The following is a 27,247-nucleotide window of genomic DNA, read 5'->3' on the forward strand; positions in this document are numbered from 1 at the left end:
GACGAATCCGACACGGGTCCCCGTTGATCGGATGAAGAAACGGTGGAGCTTGAGGCTCTTTTGACCGAAAAGTAGACGTTTTTTGAGAAAAAACGTGAAAAAAATAGCACTAACGCTCGAGAGCAATAGCACGAGGATCCCAACACTTGAACGTGCGGTAAAAATCTGAAGATGGCTGCCATAGGCGGGGCTTAGGTAGAGGGAAGTCATTGGCTGTGGTCAGTATGACGCAGAGATCAGTGATTGGTTACTACTACGAAAGACAGATCAGAAACGAAACTGATACTGATTTTTTCTTTACCGAGGATTCCCAGCCTGACGACGGGGAATATTCATGAGCATGTGAATCCATGCTGGAGAAATATCGTAAAGGTTGCCCATCACTGTTTTTCCATTTTCTTTCTCCATTTTGGGGTCCTGCTCCCCCATTCCTTAGTCACCCATCTTCCACTACCACACCACTTGTTTCTTGCCCTGCTGCGCCACCCCACCCCCCATCTCCTAGTCACTCTCCTGGTCAGCCCCCTCAGCATGCATGCTGCACAACAGATTTTTTTCCTGGTATGACATGCTGCACCCTCAACGCACAACACCAGCATGACTGTGTTTACCCATCCTATTAGATGGCCAGCGATATTCACCCAGAACGGAAAGTATTTATGAGATGGGATCTGGGGGTTGGCACTGGAGGAAGGAAGAAAGATCACTTCAGTTTTGGAGGAAACAGTTCCAGGCAATGCAGCACTATCATGGATGAATAGAACATAGTAACTTAGTTATGAGAGTGAACACCTCAAATAGGAAGGAGAAAATGCGAGTATCATTTACAAAATGACTTGAGAAGCAAAGGAAGCAATGAGTTTGTTGCAAAAAAAGGTGTAGTGAGTGAAGAGACTGGGACAAAGGACAGACCTTTGCGAGACAGCTACCTGAAAAGTGGTGGTAAAGGTGTTGGTACCAGTGTTAAAGAAAATGGAGAATGATCCACGTGTCGGGTAAGAAGCCACCCACGGGATGAGGATACCCTGAAAGCAAATATGTGAGCGTCTGAAGGAGGGAGGGATGATCAACTGTGTCCAAGGCGGCAGAGAGATCAAAGAGAATTAGTGTAGATGAGGTTAACTGAAAAACATAGCTTTGACTTACATAGCTTATTTTTAGGATTATTCTGGTAGCCCCAACAGTGTACTATTCAGAAAGGTAAATAAACATTGTTACAAGGCAACAACTAAAGGTTTGTTCAGAATGACTTGGTTGTTCATCTATGCTTCATAGGAAAAAGATTGTTCAGATCTGCATGGCAGATGAGTTTCAACTAACCAACATAAGGAGAGCCTGACTTTCTTGGAGGGGCCACTTAAGTGGATGTTCTCCTTTCTGTGGGTAAGGACAGTAGGTGATTGTTGCCTGTTGGAGCCGTCCTATAGAGGTTCTTTCCACATTATGAATTATTATATGTAAGAGGTGAAAAATAAAATATCCTTTTTGTTTTTGGCATACTTATGGCACAGCATTACTTGCGCCTTAAGTATGCCAAAAACAAAAAGGACGTCTAGGGTTGCAGAGTGGACATGGCCTAGCAGTACGGGCTGGACTGCAACAGACCAATGGAAAAAAAACTGGTGTGTAAGGAAGCCAAGATCAGGGCCAGTGGTTATGATTAAAACGAAACGTTTCAACCATGACATCTTTTGGTTACAGCAAGGAATCAGCCCCCGCAGCTTCACAGTTTGCAATATATATTATCCAGCTATCACTATATAAAAACACTACATAAAACACAGCTATACATTGCCTCTTCTCAGGAATAGAATATGGTCTAATCAAGATCGAAACTGGCCATCCACTTTACCTTTGTGTCAAAGTGACTGGGCTTTTGTTTTGTTATTTTCACATTCAAAATATGCAGCATGCTTAAGATCAGGTAGCAATATGGCGAAGCAGAAGGGTTGGGTTTGGTAGAGTGCAGAGGATGGCTCTAAGTTTTGAATTGACAATTCGTAAAATGGCTTTGTGAATATAGTCAGAAACGTGTCCTACGGAGGCCTGGACCAAAGATGGCGTCCGCATTATTTGTATGGATCAGCTTCAGCCAACATCCAGGCATTTATAGCATGCACAAGGTCAAGTGGGGATCCCTATTGGCTGTGGTTAGGATATTGATCAAAGAATTTAAGGTTATTGTCTGCATAGATAAAATAGCAGAATCCAAATCCCGATTATCTGCCAATGTATGAGGTAGAGGAGATACCCAGAAATGTAAGGCAGAGCACAGGGCATAAACGGCAAGTGCAGAAAAGAACAAAGAAGGAAGATTAATTTATTTTGGTTAACAATACAAGCAATTATTAGGAGTGCTCATGATCCTCATGATCACAGCCAGGCAGATGTAAGCACCATATAAAATGGTCTGGCAGTTAGTTGATGGTGCTGAAAACAGCAAGGAGGTTGAGTAGCACAAGATTAACAATACTTTTGGCGCCAATGGACACCCTGTCATCCAGAGCAAAAGCCCGATTGAAAACAATGGAGGATTGCCTTACTTGTAATATGGGTATGACGCCATTCAGATGTGGATTGTACCAGGAGTTAAAACACAGATGGGCAGGTTTAAATGGGTCTGAACAGTTCCAAAAACTGAGATTTGTTTCTATTGTTTCCCTGTGTGGTTTACCACACCCCTTTGCTAAAGGGTGCTCAGTACCACAGAGCCAGTCAAATAGCAATCTTTGCTCAGTTTCCTCTGTTCCCACTAACTCACCAACGTCATCTTTTCTTCTTGTAGGACCCAAAGGTGCAAGACCCCCTGCAAAGTACAGATGCTGTGCTATAAGACACAGTAAGATTCCATAGCATATCAACTGCTCTACAAGTGCAGCAACGTCTCATTGAATTGCCAAAGAGGTGTAAAAACCACAGGTGGGGAGTTGTTGCTTTTCATATGTGCTCTTTGAATGCAAAAATATATAAACATTTTTAGATTTTAGGCATTATGATCACCTTTGCCTATTTAGACTCAAAATCTATTTCAGACAGTGAAGATGATATCGCACTAGTAATTATAATTGTTTGCTGATGGAAAACAATTTTGGACCTATCAAAACAAATAAAGATTAAGATGGAAAACAGTCACAGGACCATCAATGCGGAACACCTGAAAAAGACAACATACATACAGCTACTTACATCGCCACCTAGAACTCTGGCCAATAGGAAAATAGTCAACGATCCAAATATCCAAATCGTAATAATCCAAGAAACAACCTAAAACACAAAATACACGATAAAGAAACCATACTTCAGATTTAGTAAGTCCATAACAAATTGGCAAACAGGAAAAATAACCAACAGTAACCCCAATTAGAAAGTGTCATAACCCATACTTTTTTCTTTATTGTTCCTTATTGATTTTATCATGATATAGCAGTTTAATCTATATCCTGGACAAACATTACTTATCCAGTAATCGTGTTTCTGTGGCTTCTATTTTAGAATCACATGCTTACATAAACTGCCTTGTAGAGCTTCATGCTGAGTATTGCACCCTATTTTTGTTTTCAAATTCAAAAAGGGGGCATTTATAAGGGCGTTTCTGTCGCACCATCCATATCCTACATACACTGGGACAGTATTACCCTGTTAGGGAGAATTCTCAAAAATGTGCCAATTCCCTTCACCTTCAAGACCCCCAGGCAACTTTGCTGGATTTTGAGGACTTGCTTTTTTTTACCTGGAGAGAGTGTGAGCCTTTTTACCCACTCTCTCATGTATTTTGATGTGCATTTTACTCTTGTGTTTTCTTTGGTTATGGATTCTAAACAACTCCATAGGCATCATCGTTTCATGTGCGTCACACAGCACCCTCAGTGCAGTGGCACAGGGAAACCTTTCAGGCTTTCCCTAGGTTTAAATACCTTCTCTGGGATAAACTACTGTTTTCCAGAGTAAGTAAAGTGAAATTGACTTTACTTGTCATTTAAATTCCTAGACCCAGCACACCCTATGCTACAATAGAGTGCTGGAAGGGTTACTTAGTATCCCCTATGTCTAGATATTCATGTAGCAGTCAAAATGCTATCCTTTCCTCTCAAAACGGCTGGTGGAAGTGGTTTTACAACGAACTACCATGATTTTTCCCGAACGCAAACTATTCACACCTCCAGTAACGTTAAATCGCGGGAGTCATGTTTTTCAAGATGGCGTCTTAGCCCCCTTTGTTTAAACAGGTCCCGGTCATTTTTTTCCATTACCTCTGCATGCCAAACCTAGCTTGGTCCCTTTGTTCATTCGCCTTTGCGGGCTTCAGGAGTGAAGACCGCCTCTGGCACCCGAGTGTCTGGGGTGGGCAGGAAGTGAGGGAGGTGCCTGAAACTCCCTGTGCCTGGCCTCCTAGGAGACCCAAATGCAGTCTGTGGTGATTAGCTGGCTGACTGTCCAGCAAGGACAGCCACCCTGCTAGGTGAGTGACAGCTATGCTGGAATGAATGGGAGAGAACTGAATAAAAGGAGAGTCTCTTGGCTTGGAATGCAGAGTCGACCACAGGAACGAAAGAACCGAAGACGAGCTTGAAGAGGACGGCTGCTGCAACTCCTGGACCGTTGGTTTGCCTGGTGAAGCCCTGCTGCAGGTCCTAATTGCCAAGTTCACCTTGGCAGAGAAGCCCCTACAAGGACGACGTCTCCCTTTGAGTTGGTGGGACCAATCAATTTGACACTAAGCCACCTGGATACCAATCTCGGAGCTGGTTGTATTTTCCTCAGAGTGCTGCAGGAAACCGAATAACCAGGGAGAGGGACGCCAGCTTGTGTGCTTGACTACAGCTACCGGAATTGAAGATTTGCCAGTTGCCAGCTTTTTGAAAAGTCTCAGTACAGTGTAGGAGTCCCCCGACGTCCTCCCTCTTGTCCCCACGACAGAGACCCAGGAACAGCGAGATCTGCAGGAACTGCCAGGAACAGAAGTCATCAGCTGCCTCTTTTTATTCATTTGTAAGTTTATGTAAAATAAGACAGAGTACTTGCCTCTAACAGTGAAAGTGCTTGAAACTTTTTTTGCAACTCACAGGCCCAATCAGCTTGTGACCCAACATATGATTCTTCTTGCTACAAACTACTCCTAAGAACTTGTGCAGAGACTTTTCCGTCTACTTACCAGCACTGCTTGATCCAATCCGAGACTTTAGCCCATTGACTTTGGCCTAGCCTATTGAATTGAACTGACTCTTCTGGTGAACTCAAAATATCTACACTGTCTAAGAATAATTGTAACCTTTTATGTTCTAATAACCTTTGCCTTTTACTCCTCTTGAAAAAGTATTCTGAATGCCAACAGTAAGATATTAATGTCCCCAGCACCCTTGTTACTAAAGTTAACTGTGATTGTAGGTTGTGTCTGTGGGCCATCCCAAAAGGATCTTATCTGATTCAGAAACAGTGTACAGTATTGAAGTATATTTGTGTGTGATTATATGATTGTATGATTGCCTCTTTCTATTGAATGTTTTATAATTGAATTGTTAATAAATTAATAGGTATTTAACCAAGAAACCTTGAGTGTAAGAGTGTTTGAAGACCTATGATTGTAGGACCTCTGTGTATCATTATTACTGCTCACATTTCCCTTCTTGAGATAAAACTGGCTGCTGAGCTCCGCTACCAAAACTGTGTAGTACAGACTTATACCAAAGGTTGGTTTGCTTACACCTGTAGTCATAGTTGCTTGTAGTGTTCCCAGAGGGTACTACATTCAAACTTTGCCTAACATACCCCCCAAAAAAAACAAATGGCAAAATAACAAGGTGGAAAAGACTGAGTGTTTTTGGTCGAATTGTTACGAGATTTTTACCATTATACTTAAAAAAAAAAATAGATGGGGGTAGTGCAAGGGTAGAACTTAAGGTAGGGGGAAATGTGTGCGCGGGGGTCACTCCCCACATTAAAAAGAAAGTGCAGACTGGCCACCAGGGGACGCAGAGATGAACATGGTCTCCGCATGAGCTCCGCCGCCGCGGCCCCGTTAAGTGGATTGAGCCCCCACTTGATGCCCCCTTGGATGCAATCGAGCGACTGACACGGGAAGGTCCCCCGTCCTCTTTTCGAAATCCCGAAGAAAATCAGATCAGAATTCGCCCTGAAATCACTCCTGAAACACGGGCCCCCCTCGGCGAAGCTTCCAGAGAACTTTCACGTGTGGTTAGACAGTGCCTGCCGAACCTGAAAACAAGCCCTGAAGTGGCCTGCGCAGCACAAATTACACAAGATCTTCCTAAGAGAGGGCAAGCGGAGGAAGCATTTGTTCTCAGAAACACGGTGCGTAGCGTTTGGAGACCGCAGCCTGCTTCGAGCGTACCAAAACCACAGAAGGACCAGATCTCTCTGGGTCCATTTCCCTTGGGGCAGCGAGCCTTCGGACAACACGGCGTGCCAGACACCCCCACATGCTCCTCTCCGATGGTAGGAAAGCGAACACTAGCCAATTTTTGCTCGCCGGTCCGGCAAACTACGGCCCGTACAACGCACCTGATTAGAAAACGGGAGACCCCAACGTGCGCTTCCCCAGCATTGTGGAAAGGGTGGGTCCCACATCGGAGTTGCCGCACGCCTAATCGAAGGGAACGAGAAGGTATGCAGTGGAGCACCCGACAAACGGAATCCTGCCTCCTTGGACATAGCGAAGCCACGCTCCACTCAAATACCAAACCTTCCCATAAAACTCTTATGGACATTCCAAGATGGCCGCCGGCACAGGGAGACGTGAGTGAGACTTGCTCCCGCCGGGCCTTTCAGCAGCACCATAATTAGCAACGTTCCGGAGGGTGGCAGATCCTATATCCGGGACCGAATATCGTCCAAGACACAGGACGCACACGGAAGAAGTCTCCCCGACCCCCGACATCCAGAGACGCCACGGAGAGGAATCCCCCCCTCCCCCCACCGCGCCAACGATCCATCCGAGGCGGCCCAGGGCAGGGCCGGGGCGCAACGAGGGAACGGAGTGAGGCGGCTCGCTGTGCAGTACAGAGGAGGCTGGCGGCACAGACTGCCCGGGTGGGAGTGAACCCCAGCACAGCAGAATCGGCGCCACCAGACACCAGCAGAGCGCGCGGAGGGAGCGGGGGAGCAGTAAGAGACGCATCGAACTCAACCCGATGCCCAGAGCTGAGGGGCGCCAGCAGTAGTCCCCCGGCCCGGCGGACTGGAAGGTGAGCCCCCCAACCGCTAGATCTCCCCCCCTGCGCAGTGGCGGGCGGACCCCGAGAGCGCTAGGGGGAATCCTGCATCCCCCCCACAAGGCCAGAACGGGCGGGAACCGCAGGACACCCTGACCGCGAAGCGCAAAAGGGAGAGTCAATCCCCCCCCCAAATCACCATCGGCACAACTCGACGCACGCAGCAGGCCCTTCCTTGGGTCACCGCTCAGGCTAACACCGCGCAGCTATCGAAGAGAGAGGGACAGTCACGGACGAAAATCGCGGGTACTATGTCTAGAGCGAAAGTGAAGGGAGGGGGATCCCAACAGAACCAGCAATCCGCTAAGAAGGACTCCAGCCTGGTACAGATGTGGGCAGTGGAGACCCCAGTATCGACGAGAAGTAGGCCCCCGGAGGCCATGCCGTCATTGCCCGCGTCGGAAGCGGCCCACATCACCTCCAGCGACCTACCCCCAACAAAAGTAGATATGCACTCCTGGTTTAAAGAATTACAAGACAAGCTCATGTCGACAGTCCAGGACCAATTCGCTGCAATTAAACACGACATGCAGCAGGCAATCCATGATGTTAAACACGACATTGCGAACCTGGAAGAAAGGACAGATACCCTGGAAAAAATAGTGCAGAACGCAGAAGAGGCGGCTCTACAAAACAGCGAAACTCAAGAACACCTTGTCCGCTTGACCCACAATCTGGAAATACAGTGCGAGGACCTAGAAAATAGGTCCCGCAGATCGAACATTCGCATTAAAAATATGCCAGAATCGGTCACGGACAGGGATCTACGGAAAGCGGTGCAAGAGGTCTTCAGAGATATCATAGAAGCACACGACTCAGAGGCAGTGGGGATAGACCGCATCCATAGAGTGGGCCCAAAGCGCACTGGGGCACCAGGGGAGAGACCCAGAGACGTGTTGGCAGCTATATCCTCCTACCCGCAAAAAGAACTCATACTACGGAGAGCGAGGCAGCTAGAACAAATCAGGATGAACGGGGTGGAAATTCAGCTGTTTCAAGACCTATCTGCCATAACACTCCAGAAAAGAAGAGAATTGGCACCACTCATTCGAGAATTGGTCAAGAGAGAGATAAAATATAAATGGACATTCCCCTTCGGTCTACTGTTCGACTGGGAGGGTCAGCAAAGGAGGGTGACCACCATGGAAGAGGGGCTGAGCATCATGGACATCCAGACAGATGAGCCATCGACCAAATACGAAAAAAAGAGGGGGAACGGCAGAGCAGACCAGGGGGATGGGAATGGGCCCGCCAGAAAAGGAAACGGCAAGGAAGAGGAATGGAAGTGTCAAATAAAACAACCGAACGGACGTGAATCCACAGCTCAAGATAATCGGTGCCCAGAGGCTGAACACTCAATGCGGAACAGTAACCAATGATGGAACCCGGTCTGAACAGACTCATTTGGCCCGGTGTGGAACCGGAACGACTTACATCAAGACCAAGGGATGACGAGGGGTTAAGGCTCCCCGCACGGTTCGCCTCGAGTCTACAGAGGGCAGGGAGCGATAGGCGGAACGCCAGAGCTACCTTGGTACCCGGGCCATCCTCGGGAGCACAAGTTGGAATACAGTTAAAGGTTGGGGACAATCTTACAGTTTGGGGGGGGGGGGGGTGGGTGGGACGTTTCCGTTCCGGAAGAGAGAGAGAGGGGAATGTTCAACTCGGGCGAAAGGAGCACCCAGAAAGGGCATATGAAATGGGAAAGATTAGATTCGTAACCTTAAACGTAAGGGGTTTGAACTCTCCCGTGAAACGTAAAAAAGTGGAGAACATGTTAAGGAAGGAAAAGGCTGAAGTGCTACTGCTCCAGGAGACACACATCAAAGTACAGGATAGGCGGAAAATTTGCCTCAGAGGCTATGAAATACTGGCACAATCCAACGCAGCGGAGAAGAGAGCGGGGGTGATGATTGTAATTAAGGAGGGTCTGGAAGCAAGCCTGATTGACAAACTTTCCGACAAAGAAGGACGGTTCGCCTTTGCCAATATCAAACTCCACAATGCCACACTGACACTAGCCTCCGTATATGCCCCTGACACGGGCCAAGACGGCTTCCTGAGAGACACGTTGGGGAGGCTGGAGGAATACGCGAAAAGTGAAATAATCATAGGAGGGGACTTTAATATGGCCTGGCATCCTCAGATTGACAGGAGCACGGGTGGGCCCCACCACCAAGGCGCCCCGTCGGAACGACTTAAACGACGGATGGAGGGTATGGCATTGTGCGATGCATGGAGAGAACACAAGGGTCAAACCAAGGGATACACATATTACTCACACGTCCACAACACGATGTCAAGAATGGACTACTTCTGGGTGTCAGTGGGGAACCTGGGTAAAATTCAAAACATGGAGCTGGGACCCATCTCTCTGTCAGACCACGCACCCCTCTGGATGGAACTGTCGACCCCAAAGAAAGAGAAAGGAATTTGGAGGTGGCAACTTCCACAGGAGATACTGTCGGACCCAGTGATGGGAGAATCCATTAGGGAGAAGATCACAGAATTCTTTGAAAATAACGATACAGGGGAGACAGCCCTGAGTACGGTGTGGGAGGCGTTCAAGGCAGTAATCAGGGGCCACTTAATAGCCCTCAAAGCAGCGAGGGATAAACAATCACAACAGTGGGAAACTGAACTGGAAGAGAAGCTGTCCAAAATCCGGGGAGAACTACTGGCAAACCCCACCAGGAGCTTAAAAAGGTCACTTAAACACACAGAGGGGCAACTTGAACTCCTCCGTAGTAAGAAAGCCCAGAGATCCTTCTTATACCTCAAACAGAGATACTATATAAAAGGTAACAAGGCCGACCGATATCTAGCCCGATTACTTTCGTCAAAGCGGAAAACAATGACCATCCGGAACATTAAAAATGCACAAGGAGATCTGCTGACGCGCACCGAAGATGTAGGGGACACATTCAGGGAGTTCTACCAGGGCCTTTATGCTACTGAACACCCAGATGAGGCAGACCAAAACAGATTTCTGGCATCGATCCCCTTTCAAAAAATACCAGAAAAGGCCAGAACGGAACTTGAGGCCCAGATAACGGAAAGTGAAGTGAAGAAGGCAATAAAAGATCTCCCTCTCAACAAAGCGCCAGGCCCGGATGGCTTTACTGCCCCATTTTACAAAAAATATGAAGACCTCCTCACCCCCTTCCTCACTAGACTACTAAACACCTCTAGAGATAGTGGGAACATTACTCCATCCATGAATGAAGCTAAAATACTGGTATTCCACAAACAAGGGAAAGACCCCACCCTGCCAGGCTCATACAGACAGATCGCCCTGATCAATTTAGCAATTTAGACTCAAAAATATACACAAAAATCCTGGCTGCCAGACTTTCCCCACTGCTTCCCTCCTTAATTAAACCGGACCAATCGGGATTCATACCAGGGAGGCAGACGCACAACAACACAAGAAGGCTAGTCCATCTAACAGAAAAAATTAACATTACCCTCACCCCTGCAGTCCTATTATCTTTAGATGCAGAAAAAGCCTTTGACCGGGTTGAGTGGTCAGTGCTCTTCAAAACTATGGCACATATGGGATTCGGGAACCAATATATAAATATGATTAAGGCCAACTACTCTTACCCATCGGCTAGAATAGCGGTAAACGGGGTGGTCACGGAGAGGGTGGAAATCTCTAGGGGAACGAAACAGGGCTGCCCTCTATCGCCGCTCCTATATGCGCTGTTCCTAGAACCACTACTAATTAAAATTAGAGAATCGGACCAAATCAAGGGAATCGAGATGGCGGGCAAACAACATAAGGTAATAGCCTACGCAGATGACATGTTACTGGCACTCGAACGCCCATCCCAGTCCATCCCCACGGCATTCCACCTACTTGAGTCATTCGGGGATATATCGGGCCTAAAAATAAACAAAAAAAAGTCAGAAATTTTACTCCTAGCCGGGAACAGAGAATCACTGAATAGAGAAGCAGGGCAGTTTGGCCTAAAAGTTGCAGAGGAAGGCATAAAATATCTGGGTATAACTCTCACACAGAAGGTAGAGGCACTATACAAAAGAAACTACCCCCAACTCCTGGCAAGAATACAAAAAGAGCTAGAGCGGTGGTGCCCCCTAAATATCTCCTGGTGGGGAAGAATCCAATCGATAAAAATGAACATCCTCCCGAAACTGCTATATCACTTCCAATCCCTCCCGATCGTGATCCCAGATTCCTTTTTCAGGGCACTGGCAAAGTCAGTCTCAGCTTTCATTTGGAATAGAAACCCCCCGCCCCCCAGAGTAGCCAGATTAGTTCTCACGTCTCACACCAAAGAGGGGGGCCTGGCGCTCCCTCACTTTAAGAACTATTACCAAGCGGCACAACTTTGGATCCTGAAAGAATGGCTGGGAGACAATCAGCGAACGATCTGGGTGACCCAGGACAGAGCGGTCGCAAGAACACCATTGGAGGACTTGTTGTGGAAATCAAAACAGCATAGGCACCCGAACCTGCGCATCAGCGAGATCATGAAGGCCACAATCAATGCCTGGGACGAGCAGACACGGAAAGGGCACATTACCACCGCTCCGGCCCCGTTCACTCCAATCTGCAGGAATCCGCAGTTCCCACCAGGGACAGAGCACGGCGCATACGAGAACTGGGAGAAGCAGGTTGTAGAAAAATTGGGGAAATGTTCGTGGACAAGGAACAGAAATCCTTCGCCGACTGCAAAACACTATGGAACCTCACAAATGCGGATAGATACAAATATGAACAGCTCAGACACTGGCTGTCCTCACCCGAGATAACACACGCAGCGACGAGGAAACTTACCGCCTTTGAAAAGTTTCTCCTTACCAACTCAGGAGACAAAAAACTAGTCTCCACTCTCTACAAGTTCATAAATACACAGGAGGAAGACAAAGTGGGCATATATTAAAAAATGGGAAAAAACTCTGGGAGAGGACATCACACCACAACAGTGGCAGTCGCTATGGGCCGATATCCCCAAATTAACCCGAGCTGCCCAAACCAGAGAAATGTGGACTAAAATTATTACACAATGGCACTACACCCCAGAGAGGCTACATAGCATGTTCCCACATTCTTCTAACCGCTGCTGGAGAGGCTGCACAGATGTAGGCACGTGGAGACACATTTGGTGGGACTGCCCAAAAGTCAAAGGCTTCTGGACAGAAGTAATATCCGAACTAAAGAAGATGTAGCCAGAAGCGGAACAATTTCCAGAAAAACTATGGCTCTGCGGACTTAAAGGGCATCATGTCAAAACACTCACTAAGGCGCAATGGAGGAGTCTTATGGGCCTAGTCATAGCGGCCTGGGCCACGATCGCACAGGGATGGAAGAAGAAAGATCCACCATTGCTATACACATGGCTATATAAGGTCTGGTCCCAAATGACCATGGAAAAGATTCACAATATCCAAGGAACACAAGGCGGCTTCACAAAAGAATGGGGAGGGGTACTAGAATATCTCCAATCAGACCATATGGCACAGTGGTGCCCGCACTATATAAAAATAACAGATTTTTTCACTTCTTAATCGACACCCATGACATTTGAACATGGACCTCTCTTCCGAACGGGATGTGGGGGGTGGGGGGGGGGGGGGGGGGGGAGTGGGATGGGTAAGTTGGGGATTGTTCACTTTTGTACTATCTATGAAAACTATAAAAATATGCTTTAAAAAAAAAAAAAAAAAAAAAACTCTTATGGACGCAAAACATAAAATGGCCCGGTTTGCCTACACCCCAATTCCCACAGCCTTCGAACACAACATGGCAACCAGTGATACCACAGAGAATGAACTCACCACCACAAAAGGAGACATTAAGGCCCTGCTGGGAGAAATTAAAAATATGGGCGCCAATATAGGAAGTAAGAGATAAACTTACACAAAGATTGGACAAAATGGAGGACAGACTCGAGGGAGTGGAGAACAAATCAGGCATCTATAGATACCTTGGAAGCACAACTCGACCACAGGCTGACGGAATAGGAACGACGGGAAGAAGACTTTAAGCTCAAGTTGGACGATTTGGAAAACAGAGACACGGAATAACATACGTATTTTCGGAATTCCTGAGAAAGAGGGAGAGACCGAGGCAGACCTGAAGGAAATACTCCACGATATTATCAAACTTTTGGTCGCAGATGATGCCATTGACGAGCCCCTAACCTTGCCCGCTTCCATTGTTTTCAAGGCAAGGCCAGAGTACTCGAGAAGGCCAGGAAAAGCAATACACGTTAGGTGGTGCCCATATCACAATATATCAAGACCTCTCTGCGCTGACACTGGCACTCAGACGGATGTGCGGGCCTCTCACAAAACATCTCAAAAGGAAAAACATTTGTTACAGATGGGGATACGCCTTCTCTCTCTCTCTCTCATTTGAATATGATGGAACCAAATTCACACTAAGAACCGGAAAGGACATCAGGGCGTGCATCTCCGATCTGCTCGGCCCCCTGGGCGAAGGAAAGAACCAAGGCGACCCCAAAAGAGAGGATCGAGAATGGCAGACCCAGGGCCCCAGAAGGAAGCGGGTGAAGGTATCAAGAAAATACAGGAGAGGTAACCTCTCCCCGGAGGCAGACAACTGATCAGCTGCATCCCTGGTAAGATAGAACTCGAATGTAAACTTTTTGTGGAAGACGCCGCCAGAAAAGATGTCAAACCATAGACATCCCGGTAGTCGCAACATGAGACTTTGGGGGGACACTGAGAGGGCTCAATTGAAACTGTGCTATCACCATAGATTGAGGGGCGTGACGTAACGGTCCCCACAGGTGGTTCGATGTAGATCCGGTGCAGTTAACTGGGCTCGATCGAACGCCATCAACAGGAGGAGGGAGGAAGGAGGGGGGGAGATGGAGGGAAGCGGGGGGAAAAGGAGGGTCAAGATAATGTTCATGGAAATTCAAAGCAGTCGTAGCAGCGTGCAAGTTATAATAAAACTATATTGTTGGTCATGTGATAGGAGCCATCCTCTCGGGACATTGTTTAATGGCGTCAGAGACTAACTCAAGAGAGAGGGACCCTCTACGAGTAGGGACACTTAATGTGAAGGGACTCAATTCACCAACGAAACGATCACTCGTGGCTAGAAAATTTCGGAGATCCAAGATGGACATCCTACTGTTACAGGAGACAAAGTATGCGAAGGGTGAGGAACGGAGAGTCCTAGGAAAGCGAGCTGGAACGGTATTCTGGGGATCTGGCCCACTTAAAAAGGGAGGTGTAGGTATTCTGGTCAGAAAAGGATTAGAGTTTGTTGAGAAGAAAACATGGTCAGATGTAGAAGGTCGAGCATTATTGGTAACTGGCAACATAGGCAAGGTGAATGTAACGATCGCAACATTATACTCCCTGAATGCTGCACAAAATAGATTCCTTCGCAAGGTGATCCCAAAAATACTTTGAGGCCACAGGCCACATTATCCTTGGGGGCGATTTCAACCAATGGGCAGACCCGCTCAAAGATAGAAAGCCGGGCAATCTGGACATACGATATCAGAGTAGTGATGGTCCAACTGAGATGGCACAAATGATGGAAATATACAATATGATAGGTGTATGGAGGAACATGCACCCCAATGCACAGGATTACACCTTCTTTTCTGCCCCGCACAATACATACACTCGTACTGACTACATATACCTGTCCAGAGAGCTTGCCAACACCACAACACACTCAGAAATAACCCTGATCACGTGTTCGGACCATGATTTGGTACTGGCTGAAATCCACTGGGAAAACCTACCGACCAAGGGGGGAAAATAGCGTTGTAATGAGAATCTTTGGAAGTACGCAGTCTTTAAGGCTGAAATGGAGACTGAAATTTTTGAATTCCTCAAAACAAATGACACTGGTGAAGTCCCCAGGCAGACAGTGGGGGAGGCGGGAAAGCCACCTGGAGAGGGATCTTAATAAGGGAAGGATCAATAAAAAAAAGGGAACGAAATATAATTCAGCACAGATTACGATCCGAAATTTGTCAACTAGAAGGTGACATCAAGAAGGGAGGGGGAATCGACCATCTAAAAATCAAAGAGGCAAAGGGCAAGAGGGAGGAATTGAAATTATTGGAACATGAACAAATAGTGTGCAAACTCAGAATGTTGAAACAAACCTTCTATGAAAAGTGTGATCAGGCGGATGCACTACTGGCTGCTAGGCTCCGAGAGCAGAGGGCAGAGCGGAAAGTGGTGGAGATCGTTGAAGATGACCCTGAAGCAACACACACCCCACCCCACCATCCCCGAATGCTTCACAAACTTTTAGGAGAACCTATACTCCTCAGAAACAACCCACCACCAATCAGAAACAGAATCATACCTGTCCCAGATCAATATGCCCAAAATACCGAGACTAGATTCAGAACAGCTGGAATCCCCTAGATCCGAACAAGAGGTCCAAAATGCAATAAAGAGATTAACCTTGGGCAAATCCCCTGGGGAGGATGGCTATGCAGCTGGATTTTATAAGACGTTTAATAGTACACAGCTCACACCATTTATTATGGCACTCTTTAATGAAATAATGAAAATTGGAAACGTCCCCGATTCCTTTTCCCGTGCACTGATTACAGTGATGGGAGGGACCCCAAAAAATGTGGATCATATCACCCAATTTCCCTGCTCAACCTAGATGCAAAAATATACACGAGGATCCTATCATGGAGGTTGGAAACATTAATGCCACAGCTAATACATCCTGACCAGGTTGGGTTTATATTAGGGAGACAGGGAACAGACACAATGCTTAAGACCCTTCATCTTCTCCACTTATCACAGACATTAAATACTGACCCAGTCCTCTTTTCAATTGATGCAGAAAAAGCTTTTGATAGGGTAGAATGGGGATTTCTGAAAGCAGTGTTACGTAAAGTAGGTATAGGCCCAATATTTAGAAGAGCAATACACTCAGTGTACACGGCCCCCAAAGCGTCTATTTTTGTGAATGGAGAATACTCCAGATGGTTTAACCTGGGATGTGGAACCCGTCAGGGATGCCCCCTCTCCGCTATTCTCTTTGCACTCTTCCTAGAACCCCTTGCACATGCCATGCAAATAGACCCCATACTAGAAGGTATCCGCCTAGGAGCGATGGAATATAAAGCGGCTCTCTATGCTGATATACTCCTTCATTTTACTAACCCCATGACGTCCATCCCCCGAGCTCCATCAATGCTAGAAGAATATGGTCGGCTCTAAGGGTTCAAAATAAATAAAGGTAAATCGATACTCTTGCCCTTACAAGGACAAAAGGAAGAAATAGAGGCAACATTCTCCACACTAGGCCTTAAGATTGAGCATACTACATTACAATACCTGGGTATACAGATTACCAGACGTATAGACGATTTATACGAAGTAAACTTCCCCTCTCTCCTTCAAAAGTTTCGTGCAGACCTAACTAGATGGAACAAACTGACGATATCTTGGCTGGGACGACTTAACGCCATCAAAATGGTATGCCTCCCCCATTTTCTATACCATTTCCAAATGTTATCCATCAAGATGCCGAGAAGCTTCTTTGCAGAAAGTGAGAATCCCCTACGATACCCTAACACTCCAAAAAGATAAACGTGGGGTAGGACTCTGAAAATACTATGAAGCATCCCAACTCCGGGTACCGATCCCTCATTTCCATAACCAAAGACACCCAGTGGGTTCACATGAACAACCATTACCTGTCACCGGCCACAATATCTGAATGGCTATTGGCCCCCAGGAAGAGGCTTCACATTAGAACCAAGGGCCACCCGATTCTGAGTGTCATATGGGACATCTGGAAACAGGGCACAAACATGCATAGAATCACCACATGGCCATCTACCCTAAGCCACTTATGGTCTCCTGGTATCAATAACCACATCCCTAATGCAGAACGATTTCAATCTTGGTACAAGGCAGGCTTGGAGAGGGTGGGGCAATTACAAAGAAAAGACTCCTTTATAACACTACCAGACTTGACAGAAGCTCTGGGAATATGCCCTCTGTCCATATTCCAATATATACAAATAAAAGGTATCCTAACAAAACCAATATGGAATCCCAAATTAATGAGAGACCTCACCCCCCTTGAGAAGATATTGGATATGAGAACGGAAATGAAGGGCCTAATTTCGGCACTGTGTAAAGAGCTGATTATTGCGGGTGGAGGGTCCACAGAAACACTCAAAGGTCGATGGGAAAAAGACCTAGGTGAACAGATTAGTGCGGAAACGTGGGAAATGATATGTGATGCCGCCACCCACACATCTATTTCAAATCAATACAAGCTACACACTATTAAGCTCTTACATAGAGGGCAGTATGACCCTGTCCGGCTTTCCAAAATGTTTCAAACAACTAACCCAAAATGTTGGGGAGGGTGTGGGGAGAACGCTGATTATTGGCATATGTGGTGGGGATGCGCCCAGATAAAAAGGTTTTTTGGGATGAGGTCCTGGGATAGATCAAGGATATAGATGGCATATCCCGGGTGGCTGACCCCTACCTTATACTATTTGGTCTTGAAAAGGACGAGGAAGACTGGAATAAGATTAGAGGCCTAGCACCTCAGCTCTTATTAGCTGCCCGAGCGACACTTGTAATGAAATGGAAATCCAAACGCACCCCCACCAAGACTGAATGGATTAACGTTGCCACTAATATTTGTATAATGGAGCCGATTACTGCATGGAAAGTCATCACAGTGTGAAGCCATACGGATGGACTACAAGAATGAACACCTCCCTAATGGGCTGTTCCGTTGATCAACCAAAATCTACAACAATAATGTATACGAGACGGCCAGGTGATCAAAGCGCGGAAGTGCAAGAACCTCACAGACAATTGTCTCGAAACAAATCCCAATACACTGAAAACATGCAAAAAGAACGTGACCCGTTAAAAGAACATGCCAACCCGACCGAGAGATTTGTTATTTGACCTGCAGCGGGGAGAGGGAGGGAAAATGGGTGGGGGGAAAAAGTCATGTAGGACTACAACGGCTGGTTTGAAGAAACATGTAAAAATAATCCAGCAGCCTTTTTGAAATTCCTGTTTTTTGCTATGTACCTCTGAGATCGTAATTGTGTTATGTAATGTGACTTTCAACTTAAAATGTTAATAAAACCAAATTTACAACAAAAAAAGTGCAAAAAGGCTATTTGTAATTCCACCCAAAAAAACCAAAGTCTTTTCCACCATTTATTTTATTTCTGAATTTTCACATGGATCACACAGCGACCCATGATGCTTCACACTTTGACATTCTCGCATTGTTTGTTTTCCTGACATGAAACATGTATGTCTTGTGTGAGTTTTCCACTTTTATTTTAAAATACGGATCCTCTGCTGCCACGTGGGAAGGACGAACCGGCACATGTGATTCACATGCTTTGCACTGACTAGCCAGCAGTAACTCGTAAGGTGGTGGGCGGGTTGCGATAACAGTTGCCCTGCCCTTGTGTCCACATAGCAGTGTGTAAATGTGTGTACAGTGCTACAATTAGCTACTTTGCAAAATTGCTGGTTAGTGAACATTTGCAATGAAAGTTATGTTGCCCTGTGCTGCATGTTGAACATGCTTTATGCGTGAATGGAAGGGGTTGCATTGTTAGGGTATAAAGTAGCTGTATAAACCTAACAATCTGTCTTACGATGGTAACTTGATTCTCCTCCCTTCACATAACCAAAGAAACAAAGAACTAGTCGGTCTTAGTTGTTTGGATCGACTGCCCTTCAAATGTCCAGTGCATGAACTGCCCTTCTGTGTTTATTCTGTGGGTTCTGGAAGAAAGCTGGCAGTTGAGTTGACTGATTTACATGGAATTTTGGTGAAAAATGTGGTTGTGTTTTATGCTTGTGTATTGTGATGAAAGGTTCCAGACAAAGTGCTTGCAATTAATGTATTATCTATATTGAAATAATTGCAATGAGAAAGGCAACTTTGTAGGACAGTTCCTTTAAAGGGCTCCTTTAATGTATGCATAACCGTATTTAGATCCCATCTGGATGGAAGGTGCACTATTGGAGGGTAGATTTATTTGACACCTTCCATAAATGCCATTACCACGGGTACTCTCCACCATGAAACTTTGTACAGCCAGAATCCAGCAAATCGAGTATTGTGGAGGATCAGAAGGAGGAAGCGGAGGCTGTGAAGACATTGTAAGCATATTTTTCCTAAAGTAAAATAAGGCCCTACATCTATGGGGAGTTCCCTACCTATTGTAATAAGGTGTTTGTCAGTCATGATGAATGTCCAAAAACAAGTACATCCACTGTCCAAATCTAACCTATCTGACCCTACCACTAGTGTAACTAAGGACAGAAGAATGACTCCCTTCTCCTGGGAGCTGTGTTTTGTTTTGTTTGTTTATTTTGTTTGTAGATCGCACCTGACCCGTGGGTATCTGGGCGCTAGTAGATAGGAATTTGGTTACATATATACCGCATAATATACAAGTAATTTGATCCCAACTGTGAATTGGTACAAAACATGAGTATAATAAGAGTGGTCAAGTCATACATACACAAATGAGGACAAGTATGGGCGGGCACGGTACAAGAGGCTAGTGTGGCGATAAGGTTAGTTCTTATTGAGTAACCAGGTGATAGCACATCTTCTGAATTTTTCGAATACTTTGATAGTTTTTATGTCCTATGGGAGAGTGTTCCATAGTTAGGCGGCTAGGGCAGGAAAGCTGGAGCCACCAGCTCTTTTGAGGTTGTATCTTGGTACCAAGAGGCAGGAAGAGTTAGAGGATCTCGTGGTGGGGGTGGATGATCTCAAGGTGAATTTGTCAGTCAGGTAGGGTGGGGTGGGGCTCTGTGGTTCAGTGCTTTGTGTATGAGGCATAAGGTTTTCAGATTCATTTTATCTTGAATAGAGAGCCATTTGCAGAGTTTTCTAGTTGCTGATATATGCTCTCTTCTGGGTATGTTTAGGGCAGCTCTAAGAGCATTATTTTGCAGAATCTGCAATTTGTTCAGGGTGGACTTATTAGCACCAAGGTAAAGACCATTACAGTAGTCGAATTTGGATTGTTTAAGTGCTGGCTAATATAAGACAGCTGTTAGGTGATAATAGGGGTCTGCACGCCCTGATCAGCTTACCTGTGTAGGCGGTAGCTGAGGCAGTCATATTTACATGTTTAGTAAATTTGGAATTTGCGTCCAAGTAGAAATCTAAGGTTTTTACATCTTTGGCGATGGGTATATTGTTCCCGTCTATGCAAATGCTGGTGAAGTTTGGACTCAGTTTCTGTATGTTGGTCTGTGATCCAACCAGTAGTATCTCAGTCTTATCATCATTCAGGCAGAGGCCGTGAAAGGCCATCCATGCCTGAATGATGGTATAGATTTCATTAATCCTGGCTACGTCTATGTCATAGGCACCTGATAAGGGTAGGAGTATCTGGGTGTCCTTTGCGTTATTGGTGTAGGTGACACCCAGATGGTCCAGTTTATCAAATAGGGGCTTTGTAAAGATATTATACAAAGTGGGCGAGGCACACAAGCCTTGTGGTATGCCACAAGTGATGGGAATGGGGTCAGCTGCTGCCAAAGGTGAGAAGACCTGCATGGTCCCATTATCAAGGAATGATTGAATCCACTTATTAGCCAAACTCGAGAAATGGGCAGCCGATGCAAGGTGGTCGCAAAGTACCTTGTGATCGACCAAGTCAAAGGCCGCTGACAAGTCAAGGAGGAGTAGGATGGCCAGTCTACCTTTATCTTAGTCAGTCAATCTGGCTTTTGAGATCAACAAGGGTAGTTTCCATTCCATGTTGCGGTCTGAAGCCAGATTGTCGTGATCCAAGAAGTTTGCTAGTTTCAAGATAGTCTTGGATTTGCAAATATGCAACCCTATCTAGAATCATTAAGAGAAAGGGCACCGTTTAATTGGTCTATAGTTTGTGGGTATTGATGGATGTAACGTTTGTTTCTTGAGTAATGGGAGCACCCATGATTCCTTAAGATTACAGGGTACTGGAAAATGAGGAGTTCATTAATTTGGTGATAAAAGGGGCCAAATCTCTGGCCGCATCTTTTATGATCTGTGCTGGGCAGCTATCACCTTTGCGGTTGGATGGTTTCAGTGAGGCTATAATTTTTTGTACCTCTGGTACTGTTACATTAGTGAAATTAAAGCCTGAGTCAGTGTTTATAGGGGAGGTAGAGATTGGACTGAAAGGATTGCCTGTGGTTAATTGGAGTCGTTTGTTGGCTATTTTAGTCTGGAAACCAGTGATTTTATTAGCGAGTGCATTTTGGATGCTGGTGCACCAGGGTTTATCCTTCAGGCAGGAGTCTGCAGGTGGGTTAGGGTTTTCCAACTCTCTTAAGATGTTAAACAGTTCTTTGGAGCTGGAGCTTGATCGGTTTATCCTGTCATTGAAGGTTTCTTTCTTTGTACAGATAATCTCATTTTCGTAGGTAGCAGTGATGTTTGCTAGGTTGGTTTTGTTCTCAATGGAAGGGGTGTTCTTCCAGAGCATTTCCAACTTCCTTTTTTCTGAACGTAATAGTTTAAGTTCAGGGGTAAACCAAGAATTCAGATGTGCTCTGGTTTTCCGCTGCACATTTGTAATGGGGCGATGGTATCTAATGGGGCGACAGTAACCCTGTCACAGGGTTTTCTATGTTCTTTAGTTTCACTCGATAGGCCATATGAAAATAGTCTTTTGTTATCTTCTGGATTAAGTTCTATAACTCTTGTAGGGGGCCGATAGTTTTCCTCTTCCCTTTTATGCAGACAATCTTACTTTTCCGTAAGTGAGGAATGTGAGGGATCTGCATTGGAGATTCAGTGCGGCAGCCTGGGCTCCCCATTTTCTTTGTAGGAGGAGCTTCGAGGATAAGTGTGCCAGTCCGAGAGCCCTGCCGAGACCCGCAAGATGAGCGCTATGGCTACTCAGCACTTAGAGGTACGACTGGGGTGGCAGTGGCGGAAGCACGAAGCATTGGCCCATACGAAAAGACTGTCAGAGGCGAATTGTAGGTGAGCGCCGGTCCGCGTAGTAACAGCACACCATCTTCGAAAATCACACCAGTCGCAAGGCTGCATGGCCCCCTAACCCCCGCCATGGGCAGGAGAAAGGAAGCCACAAGTGATCTACGCAACATGCGAGTGTGACAGAGGAAGAGGCTCCCCCTCCCCGGTACAATACTACCCCCGCCTCCACCCCCAGGAAGGGCCCGGCGGGCCAAAGTAGTAGGCAGAGGGAAACACGGGTACCCGGGGAGTGCAGTGGTGATCTGTGAGCCCTACTCCAGGGCTGCTCCGGCTGGCCCTGTGCAAGAAGCAGAGAAGTGTCCTCCCTGAAAGAGTAGCAAGAGGCCGCAATAGAGCAAGCCCGTAGGACATCTACAGGGGTAAGAACACCTATAAAAAAAGGCCCCTTGTCCTCATATCTGACACAGTTACTGCAGCGCACCAGCTATCAAACCTGTCAACCCCTTGGAGGATACTGCAGTGGCGCGGACGTTGTCTGTAGCAAGGGCGGAATGCCCCAAAAAGATATACAGCAAAATTAAAGCTGAGTAAGACAGGAGTAACATCCTAGATGCCAGGGCCCAAAGTGAAAAACATGCCAGCCAAACCAAAAGGACCACTTGACTCCCAGGGGTGCCAACTGGAACGTTGTTGGAAACAGCAACAGGAGGAAAATCAAGGAACAGCCACGGAAAAGCAAGCTAAAGGAGGAGGACACAAAGCGGGAAGCGCACGACCCATGGCACTGAATAAAGAAGAGCTGCAGGAATGCCTAAAGGGGATGGAGGACAGAATGGTTAACTCCTTTCAGGAACAACTGGGTAAACTGAAAGACGAACTTCGGGACTCACTCCAGGAAGTTAAAAAGGAAATCACTGACATTGGATCTAGAGTGGACACAACTGCAGTGTCGGCGGAGGGCAAGGACAACAGCATTCTACTGGAACAGGTAGCCAGGGCGACCCACAACTTAGAACTCCAGGCAGAAGACCTGGAAAACTGTTTCTGTAGTATCCAACATAAGGGTGAAAGGTCTGAGTGAGACTCTTTTGGATGCAGACCTGAAGGTCACCATGCAGCAGTGCTTTGGAAGTCTCTTGACAGGCACCCAACCAGAAGAAGTGAAAATAGACTGGATACACAGAGTGGGCCCAATAAAACGAGACCAGAGACGTCCTAGCAGCGCTGGCCTCTTCCACAATAAAGGAAGACCTCTTACGCTCTGCAACATGTCAACATGGGCTCACTATTAACAGCACCCAAGTCCAACTCTACCAGGACTTGGTGCTATCCACTTTGCAAAAGAGGAAGGCAATGCAGCCAGTGACCAAAGCGTTAATAGCAATGAACATTGCCTACACATGGACATTCCCCTTGGGGCTCCTGGTCACATGGAAGGTAGACAGCAGCGAGCAACAACACTCGATGAGGGACTATTGGTACTGAATATGGAGGAGGAAGAAACACAACCAACGCAATAAGCCAGGGCTATCTGTCCTTGGGAGGGGGGGTGGGGAGAGAAGGAGAGGGGACAGAGGTATAAAATTGAAAGGCCTTTGAGTTAAGTGAATCGCATCATGATTGACCAGTGTTCAGACTATACTGCGGATCCTGCAGCCAGATGCTGCCTAAGTTAAGTTGTTTGGCAGTATAGGGGGTGGGTTATGTTCATAAAAAGACCCATGAAGTTCTGGAATAATGGGTCCTGGGGGTGTGGGGGGGTTATGTGTTGGAATCCACTTTGGGGTGTAGCACACCCCTATGGGGGAAATTCCCGGGGTTAAACCAGGTCCATGGCTCAGGACAGTGTCTGGGGTGGTTTGAGGGAACTTAAGTCCTGATCGGGTTTGGGGGGGGAGGGGTTGACAAAGTAAGGTGGGGGAGGCAGGGCCGTGGTTGGGGTAGCCTATGGGGGGGAAGAGGGTGGGAAGATGAAGTGGGCAGGGGAGGAGAGGAAGGAGGGGTTCAGAAGTGAAACAAAGGGAATCTGCACAGGGACACCTTCATAATAACATGTTTCGAAGGAAGAGGTGGTCACTATAGAAATAATGACAGTTAAGATTACCTCCTATAACGTACGGGGATTGAATTCCCCAACCAAACTTCACACACATATCAAGCTAACGCCCTGGGGAGGACGGTGGGGGTACTGATGGGTATCAGAAGCTCCCTCCAGGCAAAGGTTTTACAATCAATGGAGGATACATTGGGAAGATATGTCTTTGTGCAAATACAATTGTGACACAAACACTTAACTTTGGGAACTGTATACGCACCAAACTCTAATAAGCCCAGTTTCCTCCTCAATGTACTCCTAAAACTAGAAAAATGTGCAATAGGAGAGATTATACTTCCAGGCGATTTCAACCCAGCCTGGGACCCCACCAGGAACCTAAGCTCATAGTGCTCATGGTAGCAGCTACCCTCCCAAAAGCTTAAAAGTAGTCTTTGAGAACTTGGCCCTTAGGGATGCATGGCGAGAAGCCAGGGGTGAAGATAGGGGGTTCACCTGCTATACCAGACACTTTCCAGAATTGACTACATTTGGGTCTCTGTGTCCCTGTTGGGGGGAGATGTGAGATAAATGGGCGGAACCCTCTTATTTTTATTTTTTTTATTTTTTTGTAAGGGGCCTGACTCTAGAGGGTTAGGAAGTACAATGAGAGAGAGAGAGAGAGAGAGAGAGAGAGAGAGATCGAGATCGAGTCAAAGGCTACCCTAGACATAGACGTGACATAGGGTCACAAAAACAATGCAGCGGAGCTAGGTGGCTACTAGCTCAAAGACAAAACACCTTGAGATGTTAACATATTGTCATCTTAAGCAACACATGAAATAAATTGTCACTCTGCCTACTAACTCACAAATGTGCAGATTACAATGTGCTCAATGATGCATATTCCTAGTGCTACGGCACTTTCTGTAAATATGTCTGTCTTTTTGTTAATGTAAATAAAACCTTTCCTTTGACATTCCTGCATCTCAAGGCGTTTTGTCTTTGAGCTAGTAGCCACCTAGCTCTGCTGCATCGTTTTTGTGACCCTATGTCACGCCAATGTCTAGGGTAGCTTTTGATTACCTGTTGGGGGAGATCAAGGACATTGATCTGGGGGCAATCTCTCTATCAGATCACATACTGTTGACTATCTCAATACACAGATGGAAACAACGTAGAGGACTATGGGCAGGGGGGCGTTCCCCTGGGAGATTCTGTCTGATGTGACTTTGTGGGCCTTGGGAGACAAAGTAGACTAGTACTTTGCAGAAAATGAGAACTGCAGGGTGTCATTGGAAGGGGTCTGGAAGGCCTACCACGTGGTTCCTGGGGGGAAATTACTGGAACGAGATATAGAGGCCCAGATACAGGAAACCATGCACTCCTTAGCAACTGATAAGAAGCAGTCCACATATAAGAAACTAAAGACCTTAACTCAGAGCTGTATCTGCTCCGTTCTTGTAAAGCGGAGAGGTCCTTACTGTACACTAGACAGTGTTACTACGTCAACGCCAATAAAGCACATAGACTTCTGTCCAGGCAGTTACGGCAAGAAGAGGCAAAGCGATCCACAACAGCCCTGAGGATGAGTGACGGAACGTTGTCAATGGAAACCGAGAAAAAAAAACAATGCCTTTGAATCATATTATGGTGCCCTATATAAATCAGATCATCCCAACAGTACAGAAAACGAATCTCGGTGCAGCAAGTTGCGGATCCGGATATCGCCCTCCTGGAAGGTGAGATCACTAGTGAGGAGGTGGAGGCGATGGTTAGAGGATAACTGAGAAATAAAACCCCCGACCCTGATGGTTACCCGGTGGCCTTTTCCCAAATGTTCTGAACAAAGTTCAGCCCCATACTAGCAAGACTCTATAACACATTCGCTCAAAGGCAGAGTGACCACCTCACTGTCAAAAGGTTAAAGTTATTGTGCTGAGTAAACCCACTAAGGACCTGACGTTATGCGGATCCTATCGCCCCATAGCGCTGTTAAACGTGGATGCCAAGATTTATACAGGGGGGTCTTGGCGGCGCGTTTGGCACCCCTCTTACCAGGGCTAGTGGGAACAGACCAGGCCAGCTTTATAAGAGGGAGGCACACATGGGACAACACTAGACAGGTGTCCCACCTGATAAAAGGTAGAGTGCCGGGGGCAGGTTCCTGTAGTATTTGCGCTAGACGCCGAAAAGGCATTCGACCGCATTGAATGGCCATTTTTAATGGAGACACTTCGAGACATGGGGGTGGGTCCGAGATTTGTACAAATGATGAAGGCAATTTACGATAACCCTACCTTAGAATTTCTATAAACTTGCGCCTATCTGACGCTATACAATTATCCTGAGGGACAAGATAGGGGTGCCCCTTGTCACCTCTATTATATGCTATATATATCTGGAACCATTCCTCAGGTCCATTAGACAAAACCCGGCTATACAGTGAATCCCCTTCGGGGCTGTGGAACACAAACGGTCAGCCTTCGCGGATGACATGCTGATGACTTAATCACAGCCAGAAATATCAATTCCGGCATTCTTGCGAAATGGAGAAGGTTTCTGGGCTAAAGATTAATCTGGCCACATCGGAAATCTTAAACCTAGGGCTCACTGGAAACCAGCTGGTGACATTGGAGAAGGTCTCCCTTACCTAGGAGTGAAATTAACAAAGTAAATCTCAACAATGTATGAGGCAAACTTCCCAAGCATTCTCTCGACAATCGGAATAGATTTAAACAGATTGACACTACTCCGAATATCATGGTTTGGTGGGATAGCCTCAATAAAAATGGTGGCTCTCGCCAAATTGTTATATTTCTTCCAAACGCTTCCAGTCAAGATCCCACAAATATTTTTTAAGACCTAGAATCAAATGATCACATAGTACATCAGGTAGAGGAAAGCCCCGAGAATAGCGATGGCCACATTGATGGCTCCCAGAAAGAAGGGTGGTTTTTACCTTCCGAATTTCGCAAACTATTATGCAGCGGCCCAGTTGCGGTTTCTAAGGGAATGGTTCTCTAGCAAGGACACTAA

The 27,247-nt window shown here is 46.4% G+C and overlaps 1 protein-coding gene across 1 annotated transcript in view; it reads right to left on the minus strand.

Annotated features, from left to right (window-relative positions):
* The window catches only part of YIPF4 (Yip1 domain family member 4), a 313,908-nt gene that overhangs the window by 238,619 nt on the left and 48,042 nt on the right, over positions 1-27,247 (minus strand). The window contains exon 4 of the mRNA XM_069607969.1: positions 3,187-3,264. Within this exon, the coding sequence (XP_069464070.1) occupies positions 3,187-3,264 (78 nt within the window). The remainder of the gene's footprint in view (positions 1-3,186; positions 3,265-27,247) is intronic.

The sequence above is a fragment of the Ambystoma mexicanum genome, chromosome 4q, assembly GCF_040938575.1.
Source record: "Ambystoma mexicanum isolate Mex_15411 chromosome 4q, UKY_AmexF1_1, whole genome shotgun sequence".
Classification (NCBI taxonomy): Eukaryota; Metazoa; Chordata; class Amphibia; order Caudata; family Ambystomatidae; genus Ambystoma; species Ambystoma mexicanum.